At 39.0% G+C, this 12,100-nt stretch overlaps 1 protein-coding gene across 1 annotated transcript in view; it reads left to right on the top strand.

Moving 5' to 3' along the window:
* Nucleotides 1–312: 312 nt before the first annotated feature.
* CLVS1 (clavesin 1) overlaps nt 313–12,100 on the top strand; it is a gene marked incomplete at both ends in the record, with an annotated part of 92,413 nt that continues 80,625 nt past the window's right edge. The window contains one exon of the mRNA XM_080339974.1: nt 313–701. Within this exon, the coding sequence (XP_080196100.1) occupies nt 313–701 (389 nt within the window). The remainder of the gene's footprint in view (nt 702–12,100) is intronic.

Below are 12,100 nucleotides of genomic sequence, written 5' to 3'. Positions count from 1 at the left end.
TATGAAGTTCAGAAATGCATTCCTGTAAGCTTTATATAGGTATTTAATCTTTCTTTTATATTTGCTTTTTCTTCAGTACATAATGGAATAAACAACACTTTCCTTTGAATGGATTATACCACATGTGAACTGCCTGCTACTCCTTCTGCGAGAATAAGAAAAGCCGTTTGCTTTCATTTGTTCAATATCAGCTTGATAGCAAAAAGCTTCTGAATGGCTCATGCTCACAGCAGACCATCAGTTGAATGGGATTAGCACTTCTCCTGCTAAAATATTTGAAGTTAAGGATTTGGAAAAGAAGTTTTTGCAGAGATGACCCATTTACAAGCTGGACTTAGTCCAGAGACTATAGAGAAAGCCCGCCTGGAACTGAATGAAAACCCAGACATTTTGCACCAGGATATCCAGCAAGTCAGGGACATGATCATCACGAGGCCTGACATTGGGTTTTTACGTACAGATGATGCCTTCATCTTGAGGTTTCTCCGAGCCAGAAAGTTTCACCAAACTGAGGCCTTCAGACTACTGGCTCAGTACTTCCAGTACCGCCAACTAAACCTGGATATGTTCAAAAACTTCAAGGCTGATGATCCAGGAATCAAACGGGCTCTAACAGATGGATTCCCGGGAGTACTGGAAAATCGCGATCACTGTGGCAGGAAGATTCTTCTGCTTTTTGCAGCCAACTGGGATCAGAGTAGGTAAATGTAGATAGTGTCCTTATCTTTTTATATACACTCAACTTGCAATAGATTGTTTGTGACCGTACTTGAAGCAGCAAAGCCATTTTTGGTATATTTTGTAACTATGAGTTCACTAAAACTTTCATCTGACCTGGTCACCTCTCATTCTTCAGACATAACACCATTACAAGATAAAGCTATATCAGTGTGTCAAATAAGTAGCTCATGCTTTTCTCCATAAATATTTCCAGTTTTCAGCCAGATCATGTCTGTTTGCTATAAATATGTTAACAATTATTACACAATTGCTTCAGTAATATCAAAGACTAGCCAAACAGGTTGACAGAAAGCAAATGTCTCAAAACATACAGGAGTTCTCATAGCTCTTCTAGTGCAGAAGGAACTGACCATACTCATTCTGTCTCCAGACTTCTTAACAGATTGTTTTTTTCAACCATTTGGAGAATTACAGCCTGTGTTATGAGAGTTCTACAAATTACATTGAAATTTCTACACTCCCTGGTTACTGTATGCTTGTTAGTCTGATAAATAGGAGATTCAACCAAAGCGTATTTTCTGTTCAGGTCATTATTTTATGGGATGGTATGAACAAAGTTATCTCCCAGCCATTATTATAAAGTGATGTCCTTAAATGTTAATGTGATTAGTCAGCTTTCACTACCTATTTGAAGTGATACAGAGAAAAGAGGCTAGTCCAGGAATATCATGTTCACATTGTCCTGTTCATCAGAAGTCCTTCCATTTCATTTTCCCTGCCTTCACAGTGAGATGGAGAAATGTAATCAGCTGTAGAATTGCTGTGTGTTCTGCTGATTTTTCATAAAAATCAGACCAAAGAACAAAATTCAGATTCAGGTTTTGAGTATGATAAATTCTGATGAGTTCCAGGTAGGATTTTGTCTTGGAGTGCTGTAAAGTTGTCCATGAAAATGTCTCAACCTTAGGAGTTAATACATTGGACCTTTGAATTTGTGTTATAGAAACATAGTTGCATCCAGCTCTGGAGCCTTCAGTATAGGAAAGACATGGACCTGTTTGAGAGGGTGCAGAGGAGGCCACCAAGATGATCAGAGGGCTGGAACACCTCTGCTATGAGGATGGGCTGAGAGAGTTGGGGTTGTTCAGCCTGGAGAAGAGAAGGCTCTGGGGAGACCTTATTGCAGCCTTTCAGTACTTAAAAGGGCCTAATAAGAAAGGTGGGGACAAACTTTTTCGCAGGGCCTGTTGCAACAGGACAAGGGGTAATGGTTTTAAACTAGAAGAGGTGAGATTCAGGCTACACATGAGGAAGAAATTTTTCACAATGAGGGTGGTGAAACACTGGCCCAGGTTGCCCAGAGAGGTGGTAGATACCCCATCCCTGGAGACGTTCAAGTTCAGGCTGGACGGGGCTCTGAGCAACCTGATCTAGTTGAAGATGTCCCTGCTCATTGTGGGGGGTTGGACTAGATGACCTTGGAAGGTTCCTTCTGACCCAAACTATTCAGTGATTCTATGATTCTACATACAAAAGTATTTGGTGAAAACCACAACTGAAGCCAGCGATAAAACTCCTATTGACTGGAAAGGGGTCAGCAGCTTTTCTCCCGTCTCTCTGAACTGTGAGCTTGCCTTTCCTCCAAACACAAAACCCTTCCTTTAGCAACTGGCCTAGAAAGAAAGACAAATGAACAGGTACGTTGAATTAATAAAAAGTATCAGCTTTAGAGGGCAGAAGGACTGTGGCTCTGTTGGTTGCATTAAAGGATTTAGGTATTATATAGAGCCAGCTTTGGCTTTGTGATCCCTCAACAAAATGAATCCTTGTGCTTAACCTCATAGATCAGATCCTGCTCTGGGAAAGCTGAGAGTGCTGTTGTCTAAGGCTCCTGCACCGAGACTTTGACAGATCATTGATTCTTGTTAGTTTTTCACTCTTTTTTTTACAAGTGTTTTAATATGCATCCACATATGTGTATATGTGCATGTGCAAAACCTGAAATGATCCTGGATGCAAGATACCTTGTTTCTGAAAGTGTAATTTTAACCTTCAAAGAAGAAAGGCTGAGGCAAATAGGATAGAATATACTTTCTTAAGGCTCTTTAGTGAAATTAAAAATCACACAGAAATTCTACCTCTCTTCAGCCACTGAAGCTCAGCTCTTCTATGGATGCAAATGACAAGATGTGTCATTTCTGTGAGGTTTTGTAGCATGGCAAGTGCTTCAAGGATTTGGATCAGGATTTGTGCTGTAAGTAAATAGAGGAATAATCTCCTTTTTTACTGTCTAAAGGCATCGACAAAAACAAAAGTTGTTAAGGAACAGGAAACAAAGAGTGCAATGTCCTTTTAAGCAGAGTGGAAGCAGCCTATTGATGAGAAGAAATATATATTTCATATATATTTCACAAAAACACTCCAAACAAACAAGCATTGTGTATATCTTACAAACATATACCTTGGGCAACCTTTCTACAGACATGTCTTCAGTGATGGCAAGATTTTTACAAGCTTACATTTTAGCTGCATGTTAGTGCAATCTATTCATATGACACTGTGACACTGATATGCAAGATCTCAGCCTTTAGCATGCCTTTCCTAACTTTAATCTCATTGGTAGCTGGCTGTGTCTTCTCTTTCTTTATCATTAAAGTAGAATGATAAGGGGTTATTTATAAAGAAGTCATAATTTATAATGGGTTATTTAAAGTCAGGATGGCTATAATCCATAAACTGATTTTCAGTCCAGACATTCTTACCATTTATACTCCTGGCAGTATGGTGAGTCTATGGCTTACATGTCAAGGAGGAACAAGCGTCTTCACAGCTTTACAATCTTACAAAGATATTGATTTTTAAAAGGAAATATCATTATTTGTGTAATGTGACTGTTTGGACAAATCAGATCCAATCTAAGGGATTCCTTGTATCAAAGATAAAATTTCAATGTGATCTTTTAGAAATATTTGTAATTTTGGCTTCAGGAATGCAATTGGTAGGTCTAACATCTCTAAAAAGCTAGGTTTCTATTTCCAGTCTCAAAGTTTCTAGCTTCATCTACTGGGTTGTGTTAGTTTAAAGGGACAACAAACCATGACAGCTTCCCATGTTTGTACTTTCGTGTCCTGACCTTGTCATCTTTTCATGTACTTTTGAATTCACTGAGGATACGGCACTCTAGGGTAAGTCACTGTCAGGCAACAAGAAGACAGTACATTAGTTAATCTACAGCAGAGCTTCTTGTGTTCACTTTTAACCACAGTGAGTGTAAAACAGCTAGCCCTCTATTTCTTAGGGCAAAACAACCTTGTGTTGTCCACAAGGTAAAGAACATACTTGTGGGCAGCCAGCACAGCAAACGTAATGTTATGCAAAGTATTGCACTAGCTTTATGTCTTGCAATATATTTATGCTGCCAAAGCTTAAATAGATTGAACTTTACTCTCAGAATTAAGGAGGTTTTCCCAGTTGCTAATACTCTTCACCATTCTTTTCTGGACCTTTCCTATCATTTTAACATTCTTGCTAATCTGCAGATGGATGAACTGAACACAAACTTCCAGTTATAAACCATCACGTGGTAACACCATATCTTCTGCTCAATAGTTCTCTTCTTTTAGATGTAAGATTATCACTGTTTTCTTAGCTACTCAGTCACATTTTGAGCTCATGTTCAGCTCAAATCTACTTTCAAATCACTGTTTCCTAAAATACAAACACCACTGGTAGATGCGTCATACGTTCTCATCCATAATGTAGTCACAGTCTAGCATGTGATTCATGCTCTTCTGCAGAGCTAAACCTGTCCTCCTCATAAATTATCATTGCATGGGTTTTGTGACATCTGAAAAGTTCACTGGAAACAATTTTATTTTTGCTCCCACATCACTGAAAAAGGCGGTGATTATTGTTTTGACCAAAACCTCCTTGATGACTAGGAAAAAACCACAAGGAATCATCTCTCTTATCTCCAAGTCACTAACTAAGATGGATCGTGACGCTCAGTTTATATTCATATTTTAGGCAGGTTTCTTAGAGATAATGTCACCACTTTTTCTCCAGGTCCTGCGTAGTATATTTTGGATCTGTTAGTTAGTACTAATCACATATTATATAGAACAGAAAACTTCAGAGGTATTGAATATGGGAAATTGAACAGATAGATAGAAAATTAAGAAACCAGATTAGTTCCATGCTGAGGGAGAGGAAAAATGTTGAGCTATATTAACATATACTAGAGAGTCCATGCAGTGGAAGGACCATCGTTCACTTTGATCAGAACTCAGTCCTCAGAGGTGCAGAATAATCCAGCCGCAAGGTGTTAACTCAAAAACCTACAAAGGCCTCTCATATACCACTGCTTACAGAGCAACTTATTTTTCAATTGAAATTGTGGAGTGTCAGAAGGATGTCAAACTGATCTTTGCATCATAAAAAAATCCCAGTTTGTAAAACAAATACACGCATACACACAAATGTACAGTTTTGTTGAGGCTTGAACCAGGATTTCACATAAAAACATATGTGCCATGTGCTGGGTTATGAATACTCCTTCACACACTTTGTTATTTCATAATTCTCACCAAACCTAAGTCCTCAGTCCTCTGATGTACCTCTAGTGAATCTGAAGCTTTTAAAGAAGTCAGATAAGAGTGTCATTTCAGTTGTTGGATTGAGGAAAGCCTTCACTAGCTACCACAGCTGTTCCTAGGTCTGCTACTGCCTTCTAATATATCCTGCTTGTACACCTGGGAGATGGGGTTTGGGTGAACAAGTAATTCAGCAGAAGGTGTTCATTAATCTCCCAAGTAACGATATTTCCTTCAAGGTTGTTCAGACAGAGTAAAATTTATTTCTGTGTAGACAGCCAGCACAAGGGCTATTTCTAATCATGATCCTCTGCAAACAGGGTCTTGGGGTAGGGGGGCAGAAGGTTGCATGTTGTTTCTTGCAGCAGTATAATAATTAATTTCTGTCTTCATGCCTGGACTATTGTGTCTTAGAAACTGTCATATAGCTTCAAAAGTTCTGTAAGTAAATCAGAAGGAAAAAACTACAACTTTGTTTACAACATATGTTCCCAAGTCAACTGCTAGCCATAAATTCTCTTTTATTAACCCAGGAGCCTCAAATGTCAGATACTTACCATTCGGTAGGAAAGCATATTGAGATAGACTAAAGGACAAGGAAATGCTCTGACATAATGGCGAATTGACAGCTATAAATATTTTAAAGGATCACGACAAAAAAAATGATGTCCTTGCTGGGAATGCTCGTAGTGGTGTAATTACAAGGATATTATCATCAGCAGATCCTGTTGGTATAAATTAATATGTCCCAAATGCTGATTATTCCAATATATTTCAAGGATGATGTCAGATGCTTAATAGAATATGAAGAAATAAACATCTGTTGAGACTAATTTATAGTTACAGGCAAACTGTGGCAATAACTCAGCCTTATAGCTATTTATTATGAGAGACTGCATCTGAAATATGGCCAGCCTGAATACCAGAATGATTTTTACACAGCAAGGCTTTGGGTTTGGTTAAAAGACAGTGCATCTGTGTTGGGGGATGCTTACAGTAATGCAGACTGAGGTCATGATTCAAGCATTGCATTGACCAATAAATAGCCTAGAAGAATATTTTATTAAAAATAATTCATATTACATTGTTATATTGCCGAGGTAGTCTGAAATGGTAGCTTAATTCAGGTAGCAAAAGAAGAAAGCAGAATACTCATTTTGGGGAGTAACAGATGTACAAATTAAATGTTGGACAAAGAAGATGAAAAGGAGGTCTGTCTTGAAACGTTTTCATTTGCTTGGAGGAGGCAACTTAATTCAGTACCATTTAGAAAGGAAGCTGAGTTTGGAAAGGCTGTTGTAGTCCATGTGAATGACAGAAGGATGACATACACAAATGACATTCCTGGATAGGGATGAGAAGGGAATCAAAGAAGAGAGAGAAAAAATCTGAAAATGAGAAAGAAAAACAACAGCTGGGAAAGTTATGAAGCATATGTTGAAGAACAGGACAAGCCTGACTGAAAGGGAAAAAAAAACATCAAGGAGGGGGAGGGAGGAGGGCAATCAAACACATAGTGAGAGGGAAGAGAAGGTAAATGGATGGTGTGGGGCTGAGGGCTGACTGAAGAGCTGTGAAGGACAGTGCCCGTGGGTGAGACAGGCGATTGCTGGAGCTGGGCTGTGGGATAACGAAGGAAAATGAAGGGCAGATGGGAAACTGGCTCTGTGCCACCTCCCTCCTATGAAGACAAGAAACCAAATCCAACCCCCAAGCTTTATAAACTGGAGAGAAGGACAGTTGATTAAGAAAAATACACACAATCACACACACACAACAAGCACACACGTACGCGCGTCCCTTTTCTTCCCAGACTGTCTCAAAAGACCCCAATTTTGTGTGAGAGTTTATGTCTGAGTATCAGAAAAGAGAAACTGCATATAGCTGCGATAGCACTTGTCCCCAGAAAGTGACCCATACTCCTAGGTGGGCTGTGCATGTCATTCTCTCAGCTGGGTTTTGCTAAAGAACAATATGATAGAGCTATAGCAGCAGAATAGTACGAACCATCCCACTTGGTTCTTTGTCCCTTTGACCCTTGGGAACAGCTGGTAACCATGAATGCATGCTCTTAGGAACAGGAGGTTTTTAATGAGAGACTCAGTAGGAGGACATCAGAATGTTTTTTGGTTTTTGTTTTTTTTTTTTTTTTTGTCAGAGCTTTTCCTAAATCAAGTTTTCTAAATATCTGATATTTTGATCAGTTTCTAACTTGCCAATGTAATTAAAAGGAGATAAGGCAAATTCATGCATTGCAGCAGGAACACACTACGAAGAGTCAGGAGAGGAAAATTCCATAATTCTCTGACTAGTTATTTAATAGGCTACATGCAGTAGCAGCGACAGAAAAGAGTGGAGTTTCTGAGCTGGAATTCTTAAATACATTTGAATTTTTTTAATTTTAACAATTTCTTGATATATTATTTCTCCAGGCCATGATCTATTTTAGACTCTTTCCTATGGACTCCGAGCCTCTGTATCAACTGCATTTTACATAAAAATAATTGCTTTTTCACCACACCCTGGTAGCTGATGAGCATCTTTCACTACAAGCACACTCAGAGCAGCATGATGGATGCTTGGGAACAGCTGTCATTAACAGGCTGGATGATCCCAGAGGTGTTGCAGCAGATAGCATGAATTTGGTCAAGATGTGCATGGTGTGGGAGGTGCTGAGCTGCATTGAAACAGCTGAACAGCATGTTGGAGTAAATACTGCCCTGCCACCATGGTCACCCTGCTTCAGGATGCTTGTCTACCCTAGTGAGGTTGAAGGATGAGGGAGACATCAGCTCTCATGTTTGATGAAAGTGCCCCAACCGTGTATCTCTGGGACAGTCTTGATAATACAAGGAAGGAAACAGCAGAAGCACCCGTCTGTCACATGTGCCTAAAAACTTAACAGACCAGGCAGTGGTGGAGGACAAGAGTAATGATGGAGGAGTAGAGACATTTCAATAAACCAGCCTAAAAATTGAATTGTTAAAGCTTTCTAATACAAGACATTTTGCCTCTTTTGTCATGGGTTAGCCAATAAAACAGGTGGAGCATCATAATTAATGTGCCCTGACTGAAGAACTGATTTCTGAAAAGAAGAAAATGGAATCACTCCTTGAGGAAGAAGAAATTTTTGTCTTAAATTCTGATTGTACTCTCACAGTTTTTAATTTTAATAAGCACAGCAACCAAAGGAGCAATAAAAAACAACTATCCCTTGCTCCCAGCCCATGATAATCTCAGCCCTGGAAACTTCCTGGAGGGTCCATTTGTAGCAGGGGACAGAGGGCAAAGCCAGCCAGTTAGCTTCCTGCTGGGACTATTTCCTATGTAAATGCCTATTTTCTGCTCACGCTGAGCAAACTTGCATCAGTAAAGATTAATTTTTAAGGAAAAGGGAAAGGTAATATGCAAATATCTTCTCTGGTGCTTTTTTTGTTACAGAAACATGGTATCACTTTTACATTGCAGACACAGTGGATGGTGCATGTCTGTGCATGCCTTAACACATGTGGTGCCAGTTATCTTTCATATAGGCAGTATAAATCACAGCACCAAGTAACATTATGATGCTATATGATCAGTACAAATTATTTAAAAAATGCACATGGATTATTTATATAATATCCCATAATACACCTTTAGAGAATGGAAATTCAGGATTTGATTGAAACCATAAGATTACAAGTTATTGCTTTATATAGAAAATATAATCAGAAAACATTCTATTTATTTTAGATATTCTTCTTTGAATTTAACATCAATTAGATTTTATAAAATAGAAATCCAAGAGGTGGTGAAAAATAACTCCTTATGTCTATCAGTGGTGACAAGTGAAATGACTACCATGTTTTTGAAGTTAAGATATCAATATACATAAGAAGAAATACTTGCTTTTCTAAGGCAAATTAATATGTTTTCTATTTTAACCTTACCAGCCTGCTGCGTATCAAACACCTTGTTAGGGACCTGCTGCTGTTCACTGTCACAAGAAGGATTTGGGACCAGAGGAACCTTTGGTGTGACCCAGTAGAACCACTCTCATGTGCACTTTAAAAGATGTGTACTCTCACATATTTCACAAGACATGCAGCTGATGATCCAAATGGGCAAAGAAGGAGCTCAAGACTTTTTTTTTTTACCTTTTTAGATCAATATGGTTTTCTTCATTAACTTCCAGCTACAAGCCATCCCTACACCTTCCTTGTTCTTTCCCACAGGTAGTCCTGTGCTCCCTTCCACAAAGCCATAATTTCAGCTCTTCTGGTTTTATATCATGTCAACAGAGGAACTGAATTCCATACATTCAGATAGGAACAAATTAATAAAGATGGAAAAAAGAGTGAACAAGCACAAGGTCACTGCCATGGTGTGACCACAGACATATGCTTTTCTTGCCAGGGCTGAACTCCTACTTCCAAATGCACTGCAATATTCATTTGAAAACCGAGATTAAAAAAGGAGGAGGAATAAACTCTGACTTAGGGAGAAACAGTAGGAAATCTTTCCATTTCTTAGGTTCTTATTTACATGTAAGCCACTTTAGCTAGCTATTGCAATATAAATTCATTTTCACTCTGATAAAGCCTTCAGTTCTGTTGAATAAAAGAGCTTTGCAAGTCTGGGGAAAACGACAATTTGTAGATGTCATAGCTGCCAATGAATGCCTTTCCTTTTTACAACATCTTATTATTATTCTCTGCTGAAATGTATACACAGGTACCTGTTCATTCACCTGCTTTCACAGAACATTTTATATAATTCATTTAAAAGTAATTCATGATCATTTGGGTGTTTACTTCAAAAAAGAGGCATATCAAGTGTAGACTCCATGTTAGAAGCCAAAGAGCCCTGAGAGGCACCAGGCACACCTGCCATTACTGGTTCAGTCATGGCTGACACATTTGGCTCTACCGAGATTTTCTCACCCCTTGTTTTGTTAAATATTCATGGTTCGTTAACAGAGAAAATACTGATTGGGCACAAAAGAGTTTGAGAGTCAGTGATGGACTACAAATAGAATGATACAGTAAGGTGATAGCATTGAGGAAGAAGTGTCTGTGAGCTGTATTAACAGAGTGCTTTCTACAGGACACCAGTAGTTATTTACCTTTACTCACCTCATCTGACCTGTAACCAAAGTACTAGCATGAGAGGTAAACCTGAGATAAGTCTGGAAAAGAATAGTAAAACATGAAGTCTGGAAAATAGAACAATGTAATAAAAGTTTAGGACAATAGGAGATGAGATAGGAATCTTCCTATATATAAAAATTTACCTTAATGAAAGGTGATAGTGAAAAGTTTCCAGTTTCTCTGGGGTTGGAAATAGAGTATAAAAGTAAATTAAGTAATATTTAGTAGTATTAGATGGACGAAAATTAGAAATAATTTTGCAATGATTATGCTTGTTTAGGGCCTGAACAGGTAACAGAGGCACTCTGTGGTCTCCTCATCTTTGGAATGTTTACTGAAGAAGTCAAAGTAGGAGTACTTACGATGATGCATTGCAGGAGATGTATGAGATACTGTCCAGTCACTTCCTACCCTCTGTTTATAGGATTAATTTAGCTTTGTCAAAAGCCTTTGAAGAGGATAAACTCAGAAGCTGCTTTAAGCTATCTTGCAATTAAGAACATAAATATAAACTCCTGCTTAACCAACTTAATTTCCTTTTATGAAAAAGTCATCCATCTGGTTGACCAAGTGAAGCCAGTAGATGTGGTGGTTTGGGACTTTAGCAAAGCTTTCGTTACTGCCTCTCTCATTATCCTTCTGGATAAAGTGTCCAGCACACAGATAGACAAGTCCATAATATGTTGGGTGAACAACTGGCTGATGGATTGGTCTCAAGGAGTTATAGTAAATGATGTTACCTCAGGCTGATGATCAACCACCAGGAGGGTTCCCCAGGGCTCAATTTCAGGGCCAGTGCTCTTTAATGTTTTTATAAATGATCTGGATGAAGGAATTGAATGTACATTAATTAAGTTTGCCAATGATACTAAACTAGGAGGAGATGTGGACTCCTTTGAGGGCAGAGAGGCCTTACAAAGAGATCTGAAAAAAATTGGGAAGCTGAACAATCACCAGTCATATGAAACTGAACAAGAGCAAGTTTAAGGAGTTTGATGTGCTGTCTCATTCAACTACACTAGAGCCAGAGAAAGACAGTGAATAGCAAAGGTTATCTTATCATATAATGCAGAGAGGTAACCTACAGGCAATTGTCAAATGTAATAAAATGCAAGCAGTTACATTCACAGCCTTTAAACGTAGCTGCACCAAACTCTTGCCCAGTCAACCCAGACCACAGCTGTTGAGTTGGGTGGTTGCTTATCGCACGATGTATTTAAAAGGACATTGTACCAATACTGGTTAGTTTGTACTCACCAACAACTAAATCAATTTTTCATGTGAATTTGTCCATTTTTTTGCATCAGCCCTAACCCAGGTCCTAGGACACCAGGATGAAAATAATAAAGCAAGGCTTAATCCCTACCCCAGAGAAATTGCAATCTAAATAGACAGGAGAAGTATGGAGTACCTGCCCTAAATGAAGAAGAGTGTGCCAGGGGTAGGGGGTTCCCTGGGGGCTAGGAGTGCTGGTGGCTCCCTGGACCGATCAGACAGGGCCGGACAGCTTGCAGCTGTCTGCATCCCAGGGCAGGAGTGCATCTCAGGCCTGATGGAGAGTCTCACAGGGACTGAACATGGTCAGATAGTAAATCAGTGGCAGAGGGAAGAAATAACTCAGTGTTTCCTACTTGTCACACCAGTGCCTTGAAGACAAAGTCTTCGTTAATCTTGCTTCCTGAAAAAATACAAAAG

Source organism: Nesoenas mayeri, assembly GCF_963082525.1.
Source record: "Nesoenas mayeri genome assembly, chromosome: 2".
NCBI classification, from domain to species: Eukaryota; Metazoa; Chordata; class Aves; order Columbiformes; family Columbidae; genus Nesoenas; species Nesoenas mayeri.
This window is presented reverse-complemented; position numbering and strand designations above follow the sequence as displayed.